Consider the following 23,311-nt stretch of genomic DNA (forward strand, 5'->3'; position numbering starts at 1 on the left):
CTTCTTTTTTTTTTTTTTTTTTAAAGTTCTTTATTTTGGAAAAAAAAAAGTTTGTCACTTTAGGTTTTTCTGATGCTTCTTTGTAATTGGGTGAAAAGTATATTTTATCAGCTGGAATACTGCATAGGTAATTACGTCCCTCCTAGGACACACCTGCAAGTACATGACATTCATCTGTTCCTTACTGTAACACCGTCTTTGATCACAATATGTTGCTTACCTTCATTAGTGCACAATTAGAGTTTTTTCTCTTGCAACTAATAAACAGTGTGTGAAGAGATATTTTAAGATGATGCAAATATTTCGATGTATCTTTATGTGAGTCACTAAACTGGCCAAACTGGGCTCAATTTTCTTGCCTCAACCTCCCAGAGTCCAGGGATTACAGTTGTGTACATCTGTGTCTGATTAGGAGCTGAATTTGCTCAAGATTAAAGACACTCAGTCAAATACTATGCCCACAAGTTACATGAATTAATTCTTCCTCATTTTTCTTCCTTGGTAACATATTTTGAAGACAAAAAATAATTGCATTAACTTGAAGCTAGAAAGAAATTTAACTAGTAAGAAATCTGAAACTAACTTCTCCTGTGCAGCCGTAGTAAGGAGTCCCCAGCATAAACACCACACTTCCAGGAGGAAATAAATCATCCAATGTTTTGATACTGGAGAAACGAGAGTTGAAAGCTCGGATGTCCTATGTAAAATGAAATATAAAAATAAAGTCAGTCAAAACTTCTATAAATTGTACATCATGTTTTTCTCTCTGGAATTATGGTTATGCTGTCTGCAAATGTCAAAAGTAAAATTTTTTAAATTACAAGATTAGAATCTATACTCTTCTAGGTCCTTCACATATTTTTGTCCCTTTCTCTTAATTCTCAGCACAATTTTCTGTGGCAGAGACTATTATCACTCTTGAATGACAGATGAAGAAGGGAAAGGACACATTAGAGGGGATGAATCTTCTTCAAGATTACATTGCAAAGACAGCTCAGGCAGTCTGCACTGTGTGTGTGTGTGTGTGTGTGTGTGTGTGTGTGTGTGTGTGTGTGTGAGTGATACTGGAACTGAATCCATGGTGTCTGCACTGGGACTTCTGCATTTTTTATTTTTAGACAAGGTCTCTCTAAGTCAACAGATTGCTCAAGCTGGATGAAATCTGTCCAACCTAGGCCTTCCAGAGTGCCAGGATTATAGGTGAAAGCCACCAAATCCCTCTCAAGAAGAAACTGCTACACTTTTAATTACTATACATCTACCCCTAAAATTACAGGATCATGAAATGTAGCAGTTCCTCCTTACTTTCCAAGACACCCCACACCACTGTGGTCTGAAACTAGACAGTGCCAAACAATATATATGCCATGATTTTTCTATAAATGCATATAATAAAATTTATTTTATATTTATTTAGTTTGGAGACAGTGTCTTCCTATGTAGTTCAGGCTGGTCTTGAACTTGCTATATAGCTCAGGCTTGTCTTGAACTCATGGGGATCCTCCTGCCTCAGCCTCTGAGTTCTAGGATTATAGGTATGTGCCACCATGCCCAGCTTCTATGAGTTTAATTCATAAATCAGGCACAATAAGAAAGTACAACAATTATCCATAGAATGTTTATAATCATATACTATAATAAAAGTTATGTGAATAAGGTATATGTCTTTTAAAAAATATCTTGTACTGTCATCTTTCTCCCTGTGATAAGGTGAGATGAGGTACAATGAAAGATTAAGCACTTCTCATGAAGTGTGGTATTAACTTTTTCAGTTTGAAGTGCAACAGGAAAAGCAATACAGATTTCTTTCCCTTCTTCACAACTGTGTATAGATTTGTTACTATAATGTCAGCAACCTCAGCATATGATTTTTCTTCCTTCCTTATTAAGTCCATTATCTTCATTTTCTTTTTTTTCTTAAAGGAAGCACATTATTGCTTCTCACTGGCATATCCTATCTGTTCCAAAGTACAGCACTTATACTTTGGAACCATTTTTAGGTAGAAGTTGGGTTATGGAACATATGTCTAGTGCAGAGATAGCTCTTAGGGGATCAATGGTTGGACGGGTACAGAGCAGTGATGGTGAACCTTTAGAGCTTTCATAAACACCTGTTGTGGCATGTGTGGCATAGGATGACCACCACTGGTACAGAGTACGGATAGGCCAGAGATAGGAATGGCAACACAAGATTTCATCACAAGATTCAGAGAGGCATGCAGTTCAAAATTTGCAAATTGTTTAATTCTGTCATTTACCATTTAATATATTTCGACCTTAGCTGACTGCAAGCAAATTAGACTGCAGAAAGCAAAACTTTGGATAAAGAAGGACTATTGTATTTTTAAAAATTTATTTACTTACCATATCTAAGATTATTAACACAAAAGGTAAGTGCCTTTTATGTTTATTAGTTAAAGGCAAATTTTAAGAAAATATGAAATGCAAGGGTATAAGTTAATGCTGAAAATGTTTTTAGAGATTAAGTCTTTAAAAATATTAGGACCGTAAGTTTATTTATTATACATACTTTTTCAGAGCACATAGGGTTTATTATTTAGAATAACATATTTAGAGGCCAGCATGCAGTGCACTCTGCAGGTGGTAAACACTACCGAGCCAGCCAGCCTAGCGTGTAGTGCACATCACAGGCAGGATCAAGCAGCCCTAGGGACCAGAGACAAGCTCAGGCTTAGGTGTGGGTGCACCCACCTGACTAGTGGGTGGGACCAGCGAGATGGAGACTAGACCCTGGCCGAGGTGCACACACAGCCACAGGTGAAACCAGTAGTATGGAAGAGTCTGAAGCAACAGTGAGGGGCCAGTAGTTGGTAAGTTAGGTGACCCAGCCTAGTGCTTCCTCCGCTGAACATGCGGAACAGAAGCAGGTGGGGCCGTGATTCTACATCACAGGGCTCCGGAGAACTTCAGCACAGACCAGTCCCAGGCCCCACTTCCACAGGCCAAGATCAGCTCTGCACCCAGCACAAATCCTATAGCAAACCTGGCTAGAGAACACAGCATATTTCTGGGAACTGACATGGACACTACCTCAGACCTATGAAAAGCAGAGGAACTTTACTACATTTTTCTGTTTGTCTGAAGTGAATGGTTATTTTATTTTGAGTTTTTTGTGGCTATCTTTGTTTTGGTTGGGTTTCAGTTTTGTTGTATTTCTCCTTCTCTTGTTTTCATTAGTTAGGTTTATTACCTTTCTTTTTGTTTTGTTCTACTTGTAGTCAATCTTTCTTTTTCTTCAACTATATCTTGAAATTATGATATCTTCAAGAGAGTAAAGATTGTCTCTTTTCTTTCTGATTCACTTCAAAACTCCTACATTTTCTCTTTCAGCATTTTTCTCACGTGTCCTCCAACTTTCCAAAACTTGGGGTGATCATCTTGTGCCATTCAGTCTTGCTTCTATTATATCTGACTTCAATAATCTCTACCCTGTCCCCTATCCCTCTTGCTACCATCCCTACCCCTACAACAAGGTAAAAACCACTCCACTAAGGGGAAAATAAATCATTGTGTATTTGTTGCTGGCATGTATTGGATTTTGTTATATAACTGTAGAATTTGATCCTATGGTCAAAGGTATCAGGTTAATAGTCACTAGTTTGTCAGTTCAGCTGTACTTGATGTTACTGCTAGCTGAACTGCTTTAGCCCTGGTGGGTATCTTTCCAAAAGAATTAAAAACACTATACCACAGCAACATATATGCAACCATGTTTATAGCAGCACAATTTGTAATAGGTGAATCTTGCAAATAATGCAAATGCCCATTACCAAGGAATGGATAAAAAAAAGATGTAGTACTCAGCCCTAAAGAAGGATAAACTTGAGACTTTATAGGTAAATGGATGCAACCTGAGACCATACTCATAAGTGAAATAAATTAGACTTCCCTGTGTAAACATCGTACTGTCTTGAAATTGTTGAAAGGGAAAGGGGAACTAGGATGGAGGAAAGGAGAAAAAATGGAAGGGAAAAGGGAGAAATGTGAGTCAGTTACACTATCAGTGTCTCTTAGTTCACTAAAAAGGAAGTTACTGCCCATGTCTTGTCCTCTGAATAGCTACTTTAACAATAACAATATGCAATGTATTAACTATTGTTATTCTATTGTTTTGTTATTAAATTTTGTTTTATCTTTTTTCCATTAAAAACACTCAGCAAATTATATTAAGTAATAATCTCTTTACACATTATTGAATTAGTCTTCTTTATAAATAAACATTAATATAAATGTGATGGAGACTTACATTGACAATGGTTTGATAAACAAAAGGAAGGATTTGTTTTGACCACTGCTTTTCTAGATGAACTTCACCATTATGATTTATTTGATATTTACGACCTGTGAGTAATTGAGCATATACAATTGTAGATGTTTCATTTATTATTATTCCTTTTCTTCTTAAGTAGCTAAAAGAAATAAGAAAAAAATGTACATATAAGTATGTATATAGTCTAAGGTGATAATCATTATCCAAACTAGAAAAAGAATTGATAAAGTAAGTATCAATTAATTATAAAAACTCAACACTCTAGGAGTATAAGGAAACTTTAAGTTAAAAATATTGATTAATAACAAGATTACAGCAACCATAATATTCAATGACAAGTTATTTAAAGTTTCCTGTGGAATTGAAAATGAAACTGTAAATCAATAACAAAAATTACAACATAACAAGAAAAAGAATCCATTCAATTTTAAAAGATTGCAGGATTTCCATAAAGTAGTATAGTATGTGCATTCACATTACTCATCAGGTAAATGCACTTTAAACCAAAATAAGCTAGTACTGCACAGAATGATATTCTGGTTTGCTTTTCATTTCATTTGATTTTTCTTGACAGTGGCAAGTTAAAAATCTAACATTTCAATCTTTATTAATGGTTAGTTTTTTTTTTTTTTTTGTCAGCGTCTCACTATGCAGTCCAGTAGTCCAGGTTGAACTTGTGATGATTCTCTTTCGTCAGTCTTCTGAGTGTTGAGATTGTACCACTGTGCCCAGATTAATGGTCACTTCTAAATTAAATTCAACAGTACTTCATACTTCCTAGTACTCGTGATGCTAAGGCAGAGGTTCACTGAGAGTTCAAGACCAGCCTGGGCTACAAAGTGACCTTAAAGCCACCTGAACTGCATAACAAGACCCTGTCTCAAAAAATGAAAGTTAAAAAAAATCGTACTAGTCTTGTTATCTAAATTATAGTAAATTAACTTTTAAACCTTTCTGATATATCAATTTTAGCACTAAGAAAGTAATTCTATATTTTAAAAATCCAATGTTTATCCTTACTAATTTAATTATCTTTTTTATGTTGATCTACCCCTTGCTTGGTGGAGTTACAGGATGTTAGAGCTTTTGTTCAAATTACATTCTCAGAGTAGCATCTTCTTCATAAAGTACTTCCTTGTTGCTTTTCCCAGATCTTCCATTCTTCATCTTTTTCACTCCATTATATCCTCAATCTCTTCCTCCTCATCTGAGGTTACCACATTTCTCTACATAGAGCCCTACTGAGTGTTAGCTGTTTTTATATTATATACCTTAAAAATAGGAGAGTGTGGTGATGTTCTCCTTGCAACTCATAACTTTCAAATCTCTAGTTCTAAACTATCCTACACTTTCCATCCTATTCTTACATCATCATCCAGAGTGACTTTAACGTCCACTTGTAAGATCTACTCAACACGATAGTAACACATTTGTACAATCTCTTTACCTCTAGTAAGCTGCTTTTCATCCCACTTGAAGCACCTATTCCCAGGGTTATGTTTTGGGTGTTGATATAATTGTTTCACCCCCAAAATAACAAATTCAAGCATATTTTGTCTAAAAACTTCTCTGTGCAGTATAACTTGGGCTATTTTCAACTTCTTCAGAGTATTAACCCTCTACTTTCTTCACTTCTCTATCGCACTTAGAGTTCACTGTCTACCATTTCAGTAATATTCCGGCCTGTAACCTAAATTCCTTCACCTCTTTTTTATTGCACCGTATCTAGCTAGCAAAATCCAGTGTTTGTTAAATCTGTTTTCTTTAGTGATTGATGAACTTAGCTCTACTGTCAAATCATTGAGCAGAATGTTTCACTGTAAATTCATGATCCTCAACTCAATACTGCTTACAATTCCACTATATCTTTATGAGTGATACTTTTCTATTTCCTTCAATAATTATCTTTAAATCTGCTTTTATTCAAATTTATGACTATCTTCCCTCTTCTACTCTCTTCAATATTTTCAACATTTACTTGACAAAAAAAAGGAATCAAATGATAGTTCCTTATTATTCCCCATGTCATTCATACCAACCAACCTATATTTCCATCCCATCCTGTTAAAATACAAGACAGCAGCTCCTTCCATGGCAGCCAGGAAGCAAAGAGAGAAGAGAGGATCTAGGATGGACGTGCCCTTCCAGATGATCTCCCAGTGATCCAGCTCAAAGCAGGCCCCTCACTCCTCACCGCAAGTCAGTTACAGCACTACCTGGATCCAGTCAGCTTCCAAATGCTCCTCTTCTAAACATGTGAGGCTTGTGAGGGACATTCTGGATCTCTATCATAACATGTATTGTACTGTTTGTTCTTCCTGAATATTGCACTTTTCCTTCTCATTTGCTTTTTCATGATATTACATTTTGAATAAACCAAAAATCCACTCATTTCTATGTCCTTCTTTAGTTATGTTTTCTTTGGTTTTAATTTTTTCATGACTATAACTCTTGATCATTCCTATACCCATTCTAGTTTGGCTTTCAGCCCCATAAAATAGCTCTTGCTTAGTCTTTTTGAAACATCTGACACGACTTATTGCTTTATTTTATAACATGCTCTTTTGCTTTGATTTACATGATGTAACTCTTTCCCCATTGATGTCCTGTCTCTGAGTTTCGCTCTTCTATTTTCCTCAATATATAATACTTTTTCTCCTGCTATAGGGACTTCACAGGTAAGTCTTTCATCATACTGAAAGATATTTTTTTTTTCATTCTTAGCTTAAATTCTACTCCTCATTTGAATAACAGGTTAGTTAAAATTTCTTTGGGAAAGTTGTCCTGATTAAGGAAAATTCCTCCCTAGATGAGTCAAAACTCCTCTACTATGTGGTCTCAGAGCACCATTCTTCCAATAATTATCATATTGCAGTAGGACCAAATGTCCCATGTTAATGTCTGTCTCTCTCATCCTCTAGCTAAGTATCAACAGTGTAGGGACTGCATGTTTATTGTGCCACTACCATACCTAGTAGTGGTACTGATATTTAAATAGCAACTCATGAGTATCATGAATGTATAAACAAATAGCTAAATTATTTTTTTCTTTTTTTGGCACTGGGAATTGAACTCAGGACATTGTGCTTGTCAGGTAGGTGCTGTTCTGCTGAGCCATATCCTCAGGCCCTAAGTTATTATTTTTTTTTCTTCCACTTTGAGACAGGGTCTTGCTATACTGTTCAAGCTGCCTTGAACCCATTTTGTAGCCCAGGCTAGCCTTGAACTCACAGTGATCCTCCTGCCTCAGCCTGCCGAGTGCTGAGATTGCAGTTGTGTGTCACTACACCCCGCAATAATTTATCTGAAGTATTTTGAATGAGTTTCATTTTTTGCCAATGAAAAGAGTCTTGATTAAAACAGTATTTATTCAAAGAAACAATAATAATTACTGGAGACCTCAATACTAACCAAGAAATTAGAATACAACGTTGACAAAAATAGACATGTTCCCTACACTTACTGAGCATACCAGGAAGAGTCACTAACATAATCACATAGTTTATTATTGATTTTATTTATGTGAAAGCAAGTTCAGAATGATATAATAGGAATATCTAGTTTATATTGTTGGGAGGTAAAAATGTCTTCTGCCTCCATTTCTTTGGAGCTATGTTTATGTTCTTTTATGCTAGGCCTAACATTAGCTCCAGAATTATAGAGTTGGCGTCTCTTTGAGTTCACTTCAAGTTTATTAAAGGATGTTTGGTTTAAACAACAGTTTAAACAACAGTTTAAACAACAGTGCTGATGTATGTATGTTTACAGCATCACTTCATATGTCAGTATCAGCTTCTATCATTCTGTCTTTGTTTTGAGACTTCTAATACTTAAAGAAAGAAAGGAAATGTTAGAATGAGATCATAGATCAAAAAACACTTGTGACCTTGAAAATCAGCATTGTGAGGATGGCCAAGTTTTCAGTTTGGCTAAGATCGATACATTTATCTGTAAATCACCTGAAGACTCGGTGAAGGGAAGTAGGAAGAGTGAAGGAAAGAGAATAAAAAACAAAACAGAGTCATCCTTATTTCCAATACTTACATTTGGTTAAGAAAATAAATGACATTATGGTTAAATAGCAGTGAAATTCAGGCAACATATTAAATATTAATTCTACTACTAAGTACTTCATTTAATTTTTTTTCTGTAGTTCATTAAATATATTAATGACAAACTGGACAAGATTTTAACTGATACCAAGAAGATGATATTTTAAACTAAAATTCATTACTTTAGACAACAGGATGAAGATATCAATAGTTAGAGTGCTAAGTTAAATGGAAATAAGTCAAAAAATGGGTATATGAAAAATTCTAGCTTGATAAGAGTAAACCCTTCTAATGATACTCACTGTTCTGATATTCCTTGTACTTCTTTTATCCAGTTAGATTGCTCTTTGTCTCCAAGACGCATCACTTTAGAAGGTGGAGCAGTTCTTCCCAAATAAAGTTTCTGTGTTCCTGGAGGTTCTTCCAAGTAAAATCTTAAAAATCAAAAATTATGTATCATCAGATTTGTTCTTTTCTTTCAAATTATGAGTCTTTAAAGTAACAAAATTTTATATAGTACAATATAGCAAAAAAAATCTCCTTTGTAAAAACTATAAACTGGAGTCAGGCATTTAGCTCAGTAGCATAAGCACCTGCCTGGCAAGTGATAGGTCGTGAGTTCAATCCACAGTACCAAAAAACAAACAACCAAACAAACAAAAACTATAAACTACAGAATGAGGACTTGTAAAAAATTTGTAAGCTGGGCTTGCACACTATAGTCCTTACTACTTGAAACACTTAGATAGGAGGAGCCTAGCCTGTGCAGTGTAGCAGGACCTCATCTGAAAAACAACAAAGACAACAACAAAACTCAAGCAAAAACCATTTATAGTCACTCCAAGAAAAATAAAATAGGTATAAATAAAACATGTATGATTACCATATATGATCTCTGTGATGAAAACTTCATTTCTCTGATGAAGAAATGAAAGATTTAAATAAGCATATATATAGTAATGTTCTCATGAGCTGACTCAAAATATCAAAGAGGTCAAATTTCCCCAAACTGATCTAGGTTTAATAAAATTTCAAAGAGAATACCCTCAAGATTTTTCATAGCTACTAAACAATTATTCTAAAATTTATAAGGAAAAGCATAGTACCTAGAATAGCTACAACAATTTTGAAAAAGTAATATTAAAGGAATCATCCTACTTGATATTAAGACTTACTATACAGCTACAGTAATCAAGACTAGTTTGGTATAGTTATTAAAATGAACCATATAAATCAATGGAACAGAAAACTCAGAAAAACATACACCAAGATACTAACAGACTTTTGACAAAGATACAAAAGTTAATTCAAAATGGATCACTGATTTAATGTAAAAGAAGTTAAAACTATAAAACTTTACAAAGAAAATACAATACATGAGATAATCTTAGGGACCTACTGCAAGGTAAAGAGTTCTTAGACATGATACCAAGAGAATAATTAGTAACCTACACCACAACAAAATAGAGGAGATCTTAATTTTGATGACTCAAAAAGAAAGCTCAAGATTTCATAGAGAAAAACAGATGTCAATAAAGGTTAAAAAAAAATCACATGGGACTGACTTTTCTTCAATCATATGACATGACAGAACATAACTGAGAGATGTACGCAGCAGAGCTAAGGAAAAAGGATCTCACCTCTAAAAATTCTAAACTCACACAGCAAGAAACAAAAAGATACTATATACAGTAAGAAAGAGCGATTCCTAAGTTAAGTAACATAAAAAAAAAAACCCATGAAGCAGAGGTATATAATTGCTCTCTAAGTTTGAAGGAAAATGAAAACTAAAACAAGGTGCATGAATTTGTCCAGTAAGATAAAAATGTTGGTCTTTGAAATTCTATCCCAGTAGATTGGTGGAGGCGAGGTCCAATTCATAGAGAACAGATAGAATCAGGTAGGTAGGAGTAAAGATAGCAGGTAGTGAGCCCTAATAAAGAAGTTTATCACTGAAAAGAGGACTAGAAACATAACTGAAAGCTAGACAAAGGAAAACTTATGCATTCATGATAGAATGACTGTGAACTTGAATAAAATGTTAAGATATTATTTTTAGCTGGGTATGGTAAGCACATGCCTCTAATCCCAGCACTTGGGAGGTTGAGGCAGGAGGATTGCCATGAGTTTGAGGCCAGTCTGGACTACATAAGTTCAAGACTAGCCTGCACTATATAGCGAGACCCTGTCTACTAAAAGAAAAAATAAATTATTCTTAAAATAGAAAACACAAGGGGCTATGGATGTAGGTTAGCCACTGTAGCCCTGCCTGACAAGTGCAAGGTTGTGAGTTCAATCCTTGTACAAAAGAAAAAAAAAAAAAAAAAAAAGAGACACAAAGAGGTGTACAGTCCTAGAAATCTAGTATTCAGGAGGCTGAGGTAGGAAGAGTTCAAGTATGTGGTCTATATATATAGCCACAACCTGTCTCAAAACTGTTTTTTTTTTTTTTTTTGTACCATGAATCAAACTTGATCTTGTGCTTGCCAGGCAGGTGCTGTGCCACTGAGCTATACCTCTAGTCTTCAAAAATCTTTTTTAAAGTGTTAAAAAAAAAAAAAAAAAAAAAAAAAGAGGGTCGTGGGTTTAGCTCAGTGGCATAAGTGCCAGCCTGGTAAGCGTGAGGTTATAAATTCAATCCTTGGTACCCCACCCCCAAAAAGTATTATTTAAATGAAACCTAGGAAAAGCATAGTAAAATAAGTTATATATTTAGAAATTCTTATCAGAAAGAGAATATATTTGCTAGACAACATAGTAACTGGTAGGAAAGCATTAGGATATATAACTTCTGAGTTATTCAAAAGAAAAGGAAAAAAACAAAAATAACATTTGCATCTAAAATATTGCAAGAGGTATAGATAAATTGTTGATCCTAGTTAAACTTCAAGTGGTGTGAGTACAGGTATTTTTACTACAGAGTATAAATGTTCTTATAGGAACTTCAACACTTAAAAAAAATCAATAGAAAGTGGATGTGCTGGTGCATGCCTATAATCCCACTAAGGAGACAGAGGCAGGAGGACTGCCATGAATTATTCTAGGCCAGGCTGGACGCTACAGTGAGTTCAACATCAATCTGCACTACACAGTGAGACCCTGTCTCAAAAAATTGAAAAAAAAATCAATTGAAAAGCAAAGTAAATATGTTAGAAAAATTATAAATCAAGTATTACTTACTTAGTTTCACCATCTGATACAGCCACAACTCTAGCTTCTTCAAGGTGAGGCCAATTAACAAAGACAGACTTTCCAAGCACTGATGAAGCTACATTTTCTATACTCTTAAAGGAAAAGCAGAAAAGTCAATTCATGTCCAAGAGAAAACTTTAAATAGATAAAATTTTCTAATCTCTACCTCTCTTCCCCCACCCCGAGTACTGGCAATTGAGTCTTGAGCTATATTTCTAGCTTAAAAGAAAAATTATTCTGAGAATCAGGCACATGGGCACATGCCTATAATCCTAGCACCTGGGAGGCTGGACAGGACAGCTCCAAGTTCAAGACCAGCCTGGGATACATAGTGAGGTTAAGGCCAGCCTGAACTACATGATGAAACCCTGTCTCAAAAAACAAAACCAATGAAGAAATAAAAAACGAAAAAAAAAAATTTTTTTGAGAGAGGATCTCACTAAACTATTCGGATTGGCCTCAAACTTGTAATCTTCCTACCTCAGCCTCCTGAATAGCTGGGAAAACACAAGTGCCAATGAATTTGGCTACATTTAAAGTTTTAAATTTGTGAAATGCACAAATTGGATTAGTTTTTGCAAAACTCCATCTGTTAGTAATAAATTTTGATTCTACTAGTTTCATAATTATTTTGGTTGTTTATCTTATGGTAACTGAGAAAAGTGAAAATAGCAGCAATGTGTAGAAAAGGGTTATTAGTTCTTATGAATAGACTTAAAATCTAAGAAATGTGATGCAATTTAATTTGTGGCAGGTAAATGAAAAAAAGAATCCTGGAGATGATGGGACACAGGTCCAAATTTGGGCCTTTCAATCTTTCACCTACAGAATCTTATGCAAATCATTTCATCTGAGGCTGTTTTCCATCATGAGAAGAGTATCTCCCTTGTGATGATGACAAAAGAAAATACTATCAATAAAAGCTTTCATACCCATTTGACCCAGTTATTCCCCTTGTGGGTATCTTAAAGATTTAAAAACATCATACCACAGTGATATATGTGCACCCATGTTCATAGCAGCACAGTTAATAGTAGCTAAATCTTGCAAACAATGCAAATGCCCACTAACCGAGGAATGGATAAAAAAGATGTGGTATTTTTATATAATGGAGTATTATCTCAGCCTTAAAGAGGAAAAAAATGAGACTTTTATAGGTAAATGGATAACCTGAGAGCATATATGTAAGTGAAATAAATCAGACTCCCCTGTGTAAACACTATTATTGTCTCCCTGGTGTGAGAATGCACAACAGATAACTGTGAGATGGGAAGAAATTGTTCAACAGGAAAAAGCAACTAGGATGGGGGAAAAGAGGAAGGACAGAGGGAAAAGGGAAAAAATGCAAGTCAGTTACACTATCAGTGTCTCTGAGCTCACTGAAAGGAAAGATTTGTGTTAATACTGGTTAGAGAAATTTTACTGCCCATATCTTATACTCTGAATGACTACTTTAAAGAAAAAATACAATGCATTAACTATCATTGTTCTATTATTTTATTATGAAATTTTTTTCCCATAAAATTAAAAAAAGCTTTTGTAAATACAAAATGCTGTGTAAATATTCTGTTTAAGTTATTTTAAATAAAAGTTCTAGTTGAAGGGTCGGGGACAAGTGCCTGCCTGCCAAGTGCAAGGTCCTGAACTCAATTTCTAGTTATAAAAGGAAAATATTACTCACTTTAACTTGTACATATACGTTAGAGAATAACTCTGATATCAACTGGCATAAATACGAATTTTTGTTCATCCTTTTATTATTCTTAAATCTTTTTTGTTAACTTTTGTGTTTTGATTTTTGTGTGTGAGGGGTCTTGTTATGTAGTTCAGGCTGGCCTTGAAAGCACTATGTAGACCAGGCTGGCCTCAAACTCCTGGCAATCCTTTCTTAGCCTCCAGAATGTTAGGATTATAGGCATGCCACCATTCCCACCCCATGACAGTGGCTTTGAGACCTTTTTCCATTGACGCAACTCTGTTCTTTGGTATAGTCGTTTGCTTGGTGAGCTGCTGCTTCTCACAGTTATATTTGTTTTTTCTTTTTTGAGATAAGAGTGTCACTATGTAGCTCAGGCTGGTCTCGAACTCAGTTCTGCCTCTGCTTCTGCTGGGATTACAGGTGTGTACCACTGTGCCCTTTGTTAAAAATGATAAATTTCTCAGTCCAGGGTTTTAATCTGTTCTTACTTCCTTTCTATCCCATCCTACGCTACTCCTCCTGCACTGAAGATTGAACGGAAGGCCTCCGCACTGAGCTACATCCTCGGTTCTTTCATTTTGTGAGACAAGGTCTTGCTAAGTTGCCCAGGCTGGTTTTTGGTTCTTGCAGAGTGCTGGCTCTTTTTCTGGTCTCTATGAGTTCACCAGAATAAAATTCTTCAAACTCAACATCAATGTCTTAATGGATAAATTCACAGATTTTGTTTCAGTTTTTGCTTTCTTTCAGATATACATAGTATACAAACAACCCCTGCTCCAAGCTTCTATGGTACTTGATTTAGGAATCATTCTTTTTTTTTTTTTTTTTTTTTTTTTACTTCTGGCGCCACTGTGTCATTTTTACTGGCTTTTCTTTGAGGGAAGTGAGCTTCAAGCCTTCAGCTATCTATTCTCTGTTGATAATTTTTATAACCCTATCTCTATCTAGCTCCAGGTATTAACTGTAAGTAAAGAGCCCTTCAAAATTGAGGTTTTGTTTCAGATTTTGTTCTTTCATACTTGGCATTAGCCAAAGGGCCAGAAAGTAATGAATGATTCTGGGGTTTTTTGAGAAAGGGTCTTACTCTGTACTCCAAACTGGCACTGAACTCACTATGTAGCTCCATGCTGGCCTCAAACTCAAGGTGATCACTCCTGCCTCAGTCTCAAGTAATTACAGGCATGCATCACAATCTCTGGCTTTAAACTCGGTTTCTAGACACCTCATATGTACTATTTTCTTTCTTTTTTCACCCTGTATATTTGAACAAAGAATAAAATGCATTCCATTATGTTCATTAGACCTACTAGCACTTGCAGTTAATGCTCTTATCAACTCTTTTCAAGGATGAACTTGCAGGCTTTTTTTTTTTTTTTTAATTTCTCTTGTGCAATGATACTGCCACCAAATTAATTTTATGAAAATAAAGATTTCAAAATAACAGTCATGTGACTGTAATAGTATGTTATATCTTTTTTGTAAACACCTTGGCAGCTACAAAAACTTACACATATTATACAGCTGATAAATGATAGATGAATAAAGTACTTACAAGTTCATCTGATTCTGCATTCACTAAGATTTCCAACATCATGTTTTCTCCACGACTGCTTTGCTGGAATACTTGAACACCACTTTTCTTCAAAAAAAACTTTAAAAGAGTTTTAAAAAATTAATTTTAATTCTTTCTCCATAATTTCTTTGAATAACAAAGTGAAAAATTATCAGTTAAGTAATCACTGACTTTATGTTTGATGTGTTTCAGAGTAGGGAATCCACAGAAATATAATGCCTTCTGGTCAACTCTGGTTATTTTGTTCTTGTTTATATCTACATGCCAAGCATCTAGTGATATTATTTTGTACCTAGAAAGTAAATCAAAGTGTTTAAAATTCAAACATTATAAGCAATTAAAGAGTTTTTCAATTTTCCTTTGACTGTTATGAAAGTATTTCTTGCCTTTAATAAAGGGACACAAATTTGTCCTTTAAGACAAAATACTGACCAAAACAAACAAGCTTCTCTTTTGTTACTGGTCCGGAAAAATCTGTACTTTAGATTGCTAAGTAGAGGTTCTCTCCTTTAATTTAAAACATTTATATATCATTAATCTCTAAAATAAAGAACATTATAAAGCATAATATAAATCTCTATTTCCCTCATTTTCCAAACCTCAAAATGAAAAATTATCATTTTGGAATCTATTTCAACATTTTCTTTAACAAAAGGAAAAATTATAACTAAAGATATTCAGTGTATTAGCAAATCAGCTGCCAACCAAATAGATACTTTGCTGGGAAGATTACAGAAAAATCAAGAATGATACTTTAATGAAAAAGAGAAAGAAAAAAATGATTTTAAGGTAAGATAATAAAGGGATTTAATTTTTTTTTCTAGTTAGGTGAGTGGTGGCATAATGGGCCAGCGTATTTTGTAATGCTAATATTATTTAATGCTGACAATGTGAAAAACTGACAAATATTCAAAATAAAAATCCTCTAGAAGGAGTCACAGTGTAGAAATATGTACTAGAAAGAACAACACAAAACTTTTAACAGAAAGAAAGGGAAATACCACCTGACCTAAGTAAACAATTATAGGAAAAGTGTGACTGATGTTATAATCCTTGGCAAACTGGCAACTCATTACTTTTTTGTTTTTTCTGGATACAGTGTACTATCATATTTCCCAAGCTAACCTTGGACTACTGAATTTTTATCATTATTACACTTGTTTTATTGAGATAGTCTTGCTATGCAATTCTGGCCAGCCTTGATCTCTCTGGGTAGCCCAGACTGGCCTCAAATTCTCAGCAATCCCCTTGCCTCAGCCTCCTGAGTACTGGAATTACAGGTGTACACCATCACCTCTGGCTGAACTACTAGGTTTAAGGGATTTTCCTACTTTAGCCTCCTAGGTGGCTGGAACGATAGGCTCAGGCCAGCATACCTCGCTAATTATCAACTGACTGCCATAAACTCACTGATAATTCTCCAAATAGATATCAAAACTATTTTGGTGACAGGGTATATTTGTTATTGAAAACTCCCAAATAATCTTACCTTGTATAGCAACGTTCTATAGCAGGGAACTTTTCTGGCCATGGAGAAGGGTAGGTGAACTCTGTGTCTTTATCATACCAGCACATTAGGCACTCACTGTGTCGGTTTCTTTTCCTCTCTTCCTCTTTGAGGGAGTGGTTACATGCCTCCATGGCTTCCAACAATCGTTTCTAAATGTAAAGAATGAAGAGAAGGATTAAAATTATAAAAATCCCTAAAGTCAACATACAAAATAAATCTTTTCCATTCATAGCAGAATTACTACTTGTGCTCTTGAAAAACATCTTCTCTGTTTTTCTTTTTTGGTACCGGGAATTGAACTCATAACCTCTGCTTGTCAGGCAGGCACTTATGCAACTAAGCTAAATCGCCAGCCCCAAAACATCAGTATCTACTGAAAATTTTTTTCCATTTTATTACATGAAAGAGAGATACACTTTTTGTTGCTTCATACCGCTGCCACTGCAAATTCCTCTGATACTATTATTTCTAACATAACCACTAAAGTACAGTAGCAAAATTTATTTTATTTTTTACAGAACAAAAAATGGCTTTGCACCCTACAACTGAGTGACATCCGCAGCTTAAGAGTCAAGTTTTAATGTGAATTTATCATAAATATATCATAATTATAACAGTATCAATCTCTATAAATTCTGGTAAACATATCTATTTTTCCAAACTAATTTACATGCTTAACATAATTCTAATCAGAATAGTTTTTTTTTTAAATTTTTTTTTAAAGGCCAAAATGGTATCAGTGTTCCCATGGATGACATATGGTAGCATATGCCTTTAATCCTAGCACTTTGAAGGCAGGAGCACTACAGTGATTTTAAGGCCAGCCTGAATTTTGGAAAAAAAAAAAAAAAAAAAAAAAAAAGCACAAATAGCAAAAAGGAACTTGGGACTAGTCTTATGAGATTCTATCACTTTTGTTAAAGAGATTACATTAAAAATATTTGGTTATTTTATTGGTGGTTTTTTTTCTTTGTCTTTGTTTCTTTTTGAAAGAGGGTCTTGTTATGCAGTTCTAGCTGTCCTTTAGCTCACTCTATAGCCCAGGCTTGTCTCAAATTTGCAATGATTCTCCTGCCTCAGCCTCCTGAGTGCTAGGATTACAGGTGTGCATCACCATGCCCGGCCCTCGGTTTGGTTCTTTGTAGCAAGGTCTTGCTATGTAGCCCAGGCTGGCTTCAAACTTGCAATAGTCCTTTTGCCTCAGACTCCAGGTGCTGGTATTACAGGTACACATCACCACACCAAGCAAAGCACTTTACTATCATTACTATAAGGGACTCATAGACCGAAGGAATGGAACAGAGTTAAAAGTGAATCCAAATATATTTTAAAACATATGCTGGAAAAACTGGCTCTACATATGCTGAAGATTAAAACTGAACCCATATCCTTCATCATGTACTGGACTAAAATCAAAATGAATCAAAGATCTTAAAAGATATAAAAAATGTTAAAAGATATTAAAACAGAAACATTAAATCTGCTAGAAGATAGAGTAGGTAAAACTCTTGAAGACATTGGTGTAGGCAAAGGCTTTATGAACAAAATCCAGATTGCACAGGAATATCACAAAGAATCAGCTGGGGTCTCAACCTATTGAAAAGCTTTTGCACAGCAAGAGAAACCAACAGAGTGCAGGGAAAAAGGAACCCTTCTACACTGTTGGTGGGGGCACAGACCGGTGCAACCACTGTGGAAATCAGTGTGAAGATTCCTCAAAATACTAAAACTAGAGGTCCCATTTGACCCAGCTATTCCTTTTCTGGCTATCTTCCCAAAAGAATTAAAAACATAACACAGCAATATACGTCCACTCATGTTTATAGCAGTACAATCTGTGACTTTTTTTGGTATCGGGGCTCAAACTTGAGACCTTGCGCTTGCCAGGCAGGCACTTACACCGCTCAGCTAAATCCCCCCATTGTTGCTCCCTAAGAGACATGCTTTGAAATGGAATTTTAGGGTTTTTTTTTCCTTCTTCTTCTTTTTTTTTTTTTTTTTCACTTTTTCTCCTTGAAATAAAATGAATTTGGAAAAGATAAATTTTGAAAAAAAATTAAAAACAAAAACTCAACAAATAAATAATATTGTTATTAGTATTAATTAACTATTCAACTGTAAAAAAGATACATACACATGTAAAAATAACAGAAGATAATCTAGAAGAGTTTTAAGGATGAGGGGCCACACTGTGGATTGAAGCCAAGTCATATACACTGAGCTACATTTCCAGCCCTTTTAAAATTTTGAGACAGGATCTTGCTAAGTCAGTAAATTGTCCAGGCTGGATTTGAATTTAAGATTGACTGACTGACTGACTGATTTTGTTGCTTTCTTTCTTTTCTTTTTTTCTATTTTTATTTTTTGGTACTGGTAATTGAATTCACGATCTTGTACTGCCAGGCAGGCACTAATGCCTGCTGAGCTCTACGCCCAGCCCTAGGGTTGATCCTTTCAGAGTGCAAGGATTACAAGCAAGTGACACGATGTTTGGTCTGGAGCCATAAGCTCCTATTTAAGCCACAAGATAGAAAAAGACTTAAGGGAAGATAGTTTTAAGTAAAAGAAAATGTATATGACAGAAGATGCCATACAGGGGCCAGGGATATAGCCTACCTGGCAAGTGCAAGGTCCTGAGTTTGATTTCTGATACCAAAAATAAAATAAAATAAAATAATGCAAAGAAAAAGAAAGATGGCATAGAAATCCACAGACAAATGTGACAGTGGTAAACACTATTCCTACCATACAACGCTGTTACAAGTAAAATGGAGAATACAAACCAGCAATTTACAAAAGAGAAAACATAAGTGCAAAAGTCTACCCATGAGAATGAAAAATGCAATAAAAGAGCCCTGAAATACATCTATAACTTACAGTCAGCTGATCTTTGACAAGGGTGCCAAGAACATACAATATGGCAAGGAGAGTATCTTCAATAAATGGACAAGAAAAAACAAGATACACGTACAAAACCAAAATTGGACCCTTAGCTTACATCACTTACAGAAAGTAAATTAAAAGATTTATATTTGTAAGACTTGAGTCTTATAAAACAACTAGAACAAGGAAGCATCTCTGACAATAATTTTAGATGCCTGAAGAGCATCACACTGGGTTTCACAGACACATTCCTTTTCTACTATAAATTTTTACTGTAGCGTAACAGCAGCCAGATGTGCATCTCAGTACCTTTGCTTGGGGATACAGGAATCTTTGCATTTACTGACTTGGTATAACCAAAGGCAAAGTATGTACATGTGTGCAGACATGTCAAACCAGAATTTGCACCCATATTATGCTCCATGGAATAGCTTTTGCATGTATACCTAGCATCATAGAGGGTATACAACACTCTAGGGTGTTTTCTTTGTTTGTTTACTTGTTTTTCTTTTTTTTTTAAAAACACACCATCCTAGGGTTTGTTTGTTTTTTTTTTTTTTTAAGTTTTCTTTTGATTATTCTGGTTAGAAGTAGCCCAATTCTGTTCAATGGTACAGGAAAAACCAGTTTTTCAAGTTTTAGAGGCGGTCAAAAGTAAATCAAAAGTGATTTCTTATGCATGGATGATGAAGATGATCCATTATGATAAAATACCTATTTTCACAACAGAAAAGTAGTGTGAGTAGATGATGATGAGAATGATGATGATGATGCCTTTAATGTTGGCCATGTGAGCCAAAGTTCCCATAACAGGGAAATGGAACAAGAATCAACTGATACAGACACAGGGAATGCAGACCTCCTTGAAGATTCAGATGATGAAGAAGAAATAACAGCAATGTGAGTACGTATCTGACTAGGTGAAATGGTTACACAAATAGAATGATTCAAAGTTAGAATTTGCAAGGACTGGGGATTTGGCTCAGCAGCTTAAGTGTCTGTGTGGCAAGTGCTAGGTCATGAGTTCAATCCTTGGTACCAAAACAAAAACCAAAAAACCGCTAATGTACAAAGTTAGAACGTGGTCTGAAAATATAGTGAGGGCCTTGACAGGGGTGAAACGTATTGGACAAAATGCCAGCACTTCCATTCCATGTTGGAAGTTTAACAGATGAAACGCTACAAGACGCTGTGAAACACACAAAGGCTGGGACACAAGTAAAATGTTCTGTATGCACCAATAGCCATATTAAAAAATGTATGTATTATGACACTTCACTAACTGAACCAAAAGCATTCTTAGGTCTGCTATGCTTAGCAGGGATTTTGTCACGGTAATCACAGGAATGTAAGACTTACAGAAGAGCAATGAGTCAAAATATAGTTTAAAAATGTATGCCCTTGTAGATGTGAAGACTTGTTATAATTTCAATTTAGAAATTTATCTTGGAACTCAGTCATCAGGTCCTTATTTGTATAGTAATAGACCGAATGATGTTGTGAACAGACTTGTTACTTCTATCTCTCAAACTAATTGGAACATGACATTCAACAACTGGTTTATAGGTTTCCAACTGATGTCACGTTTGCTAACTGAGCACAAGTAGACTAGTGCAGAAACGGTATGCAGGAACAAAGCAGAAATTCCAAATGAAGTGTTGCAATTTCAAAACAGAGAAGTGTATACAGTGCAATCTTTGAAACATTGGACTCATATATGACAAAGAAAAAGAAACTAGTACTGCTGATGCCAACATTGCACCATGATGAAAATACTGATAGGAAAATCTTGACAAAATGGAAGACTGAGATGGAAACTTTCTACAATAAAGGTGGAGTAGGTGTTGTTGATGTCACTCGAAACACAAAGTATTGGCCAATGGTTGTGTTTTACTAGATCTTAAACATATGTGACATAGTTTGATAGTTTATAAAGAAAATGACATGGATAAATTTTCTTAAAAGGATTGGGATTGGAACTCATAAGAAATCATTTACTGCAGAGGAAATGAAAATTTTTCTACCCAGGGAACTACACAAGCAAATTGTAGACTGCATTGACAGTTAACAGGCAGATACAACACCCCAAAGACTTACTATGACAATAGGGAAACTGAAAAGATGTCAACTGTACCCTACAGGAAAGGGCAGGGAAACAAAATGTAGATGGCATTACCATAAGGGAAAGTTGTCTATGATATGCAACTTTCATGTGTGACGACTGTCTAGATGTGACAATTGAAGCAAAGATTATTTTGCTTAAGAGTTCTCTTAGTATTTTCACTGTAGTTCACACACGTTTTTACTTCTGGTGTTACCTCTTAGGTTATATAAGCAAGTACACAGTTGATGTGAAAATACTGACGTCTACTCTAAGCACACATTACACATTTGGTATTTTATTGGTATCTTATTTCTCTGTTAAGTGCATACTGTACAACACAGAAGGAAGTTCTTGCCAAAGCAGGAAGAGAAGAAAGGGGATGAAATGGCCTACTGCACAGGAAAGGAAAGGTAAGCAATGTGCTGTCAGTGAAAGCAAGATATGTTGATGAAACACGCAACTGTCATATATGAAGACTGCCTTGGGTGTGAGGATAAAGCGAAGTATATTTTTGTGATAGACTTTTGTTTGTGTTTACATTGTAGCTCACATCAGTCTTTAATGTTACAGCCTAGGTTCTATAAGTAAGCACCCAGCTCACTGATAATGTTAATAAGCATTCTAAATGTGTAATACATATTAAGAATTTAATGCTTTATCGGTATTTTATGTTCCTGTTAACTACAAAATGCATAATAGGAACCTTCTGACAAAACAGCAAGACCAGCGAGATGATAACTATGTCATACAAAAAGGCCAGGAAAACAAAACACATGTGTTATCAGTGTAAGTGACACATGTTTAAGGAACATGTTGTCATGTGTGAGACTGCCTTAGGTGTGATAACTGAAGTAAAGATTAATTTTTTTGTAGAGTGCTCTTACTATTTTCATTGCAATTCACACAGGAATTTATTTCTGTTATTCTTTTTTAGACTTTGTACACCAAAAAGCAGTCAATATTGAAAATTTGATGCTTTTTATAAAGACTCAATAAATATTAAAAATGAGATACTTTATTTTTCCTGTTAAGTGCTCATTTAATATAATAAAACTCATACAATTAAAATTGATAAATCACCAATAAAAATATACTAAAGAATAAACATGGGTTTGACATATCCATTTTTTTAAATCCTTTTTTTTGGTATCAGGAATCAAAGTCAGGACCTTGCGCTTGCCAGGCAGGCACTGTGCCACAGAAGTATATCCCCAGCCCTGACACACTCATATTTATGAGACTTTATGACAAAAAAGGTGTTATTCTCCATGGGCTAGGAATAAGCAAAAAAAAAAAAAGCAAAGAAGTCTGCCTCAAACTAAAAATCTCTGCACAGCAACAAAATGAAAAGCCAATCTAAGGAACGGGGGAATGCCTGCAAACTATAGTCTCTTAAGAGGTTAGTATCTAAAAAAAGAGACTGAAATGGCCAGCAGTTATATGAAAAATTATTATTAATCATTAGAGAAATAGAAGTTAAAACCCACAATGAGGTATAATCTCACTCCTGTTATAAAGGATATTATCAAAAAACCTAAAGTTAATAATTATTGGTGAAGACAAGAGTAAATAGAGTAAAGAGAACACATTGTTGCTGGGAATGTAGGATATTGGGAATGGAAAATAGTGGGGTATTCACTCAAAAAATTAAACAGAACTACCATTTGATTCAGTAATCCTACCACTGGATAAATGTCCAAAGGAAATAAAATCAGCATGTAGAAGACAAGCATTCTCATGTTCATTGCAGCATTATATTCATAAGAAGAACCTAACAATTGATATTCAGTTGAACTTCAGAATTGTTATACAATACTATACTGGGAATCTAGGGTAGGAGAGAGAACTTCATTTTTTAACTTAGGTCTCTGAATCAAGAGAATTTATACAAGGAGGTGCATTTGAGGAACCTCATGTATCTGGAACCAATCTGAAGATGAGATTCTGGACTTGGAGCCTGCTGATGTTATGAGTATGGGATTTGGGAGATATATTAGTATGTTATTT

At 35.0% G+C, this 23,311-nt stretch overlaps 1 protein-coding gene across 4 annotated transcripts in view; it reads right to left on the reverse strand.

Moving 5' to 3' along the window:
• Xrn1 (5'-3' exoribonuclease 1) overlaps positions 1-23,311 on the reverse strand; it is a 138,523-nt gene that overhangs the window by 63,794 nt on the left and 51,418 nt on the right. For 3 of the 4 annotated variants that reach the window (XR_010047594.1, XM_063249121.1, XM_063249120.1), the window contains exons 16-22: positions 16,297-16,466; positions 14,979-15,099; positions 14,787-14,885; positions 11,524-11,627; positions 8,646-8,777; positions 4,268-4,430; positions 584-697 (exon numbers count right to left, since the gene is read on the reverse strand). Coding sequence is in view for 3 of the 4 variants with exons in the window: in XM_063249121.1 (XP_063105191.1) it covers positions 584-697; positions 4,268-4,430; positions 8,646-8,777; positions 11,524-11,627; positions 14,787-14,885; positions 14,979-15,099; positions 16,297-16,466 (903 nt within the window). In the remaining variant the exon portion in view is untranslated. The other variant, XM_063249122.1, reaches the window with a different exon arrangement.

This window comes from Cavia porcellus, unplaced genomic scaffold, assembly GCF_034190915.1.
Source record: "Cavia porcellus strain 051 isolate PalLab524CR breed Dunkin Hartley unplaced genomic scaffold, mCavPor4.1 scaffold_5, whole genome shotgun sequence".
Classification (NCBI taxonomy): domain Eukaryota; kingdom Metazoa; phylum Chordata; class Mammalia; order Rodentia; family Caviidae; genus Cavia; species Cavia porcellus.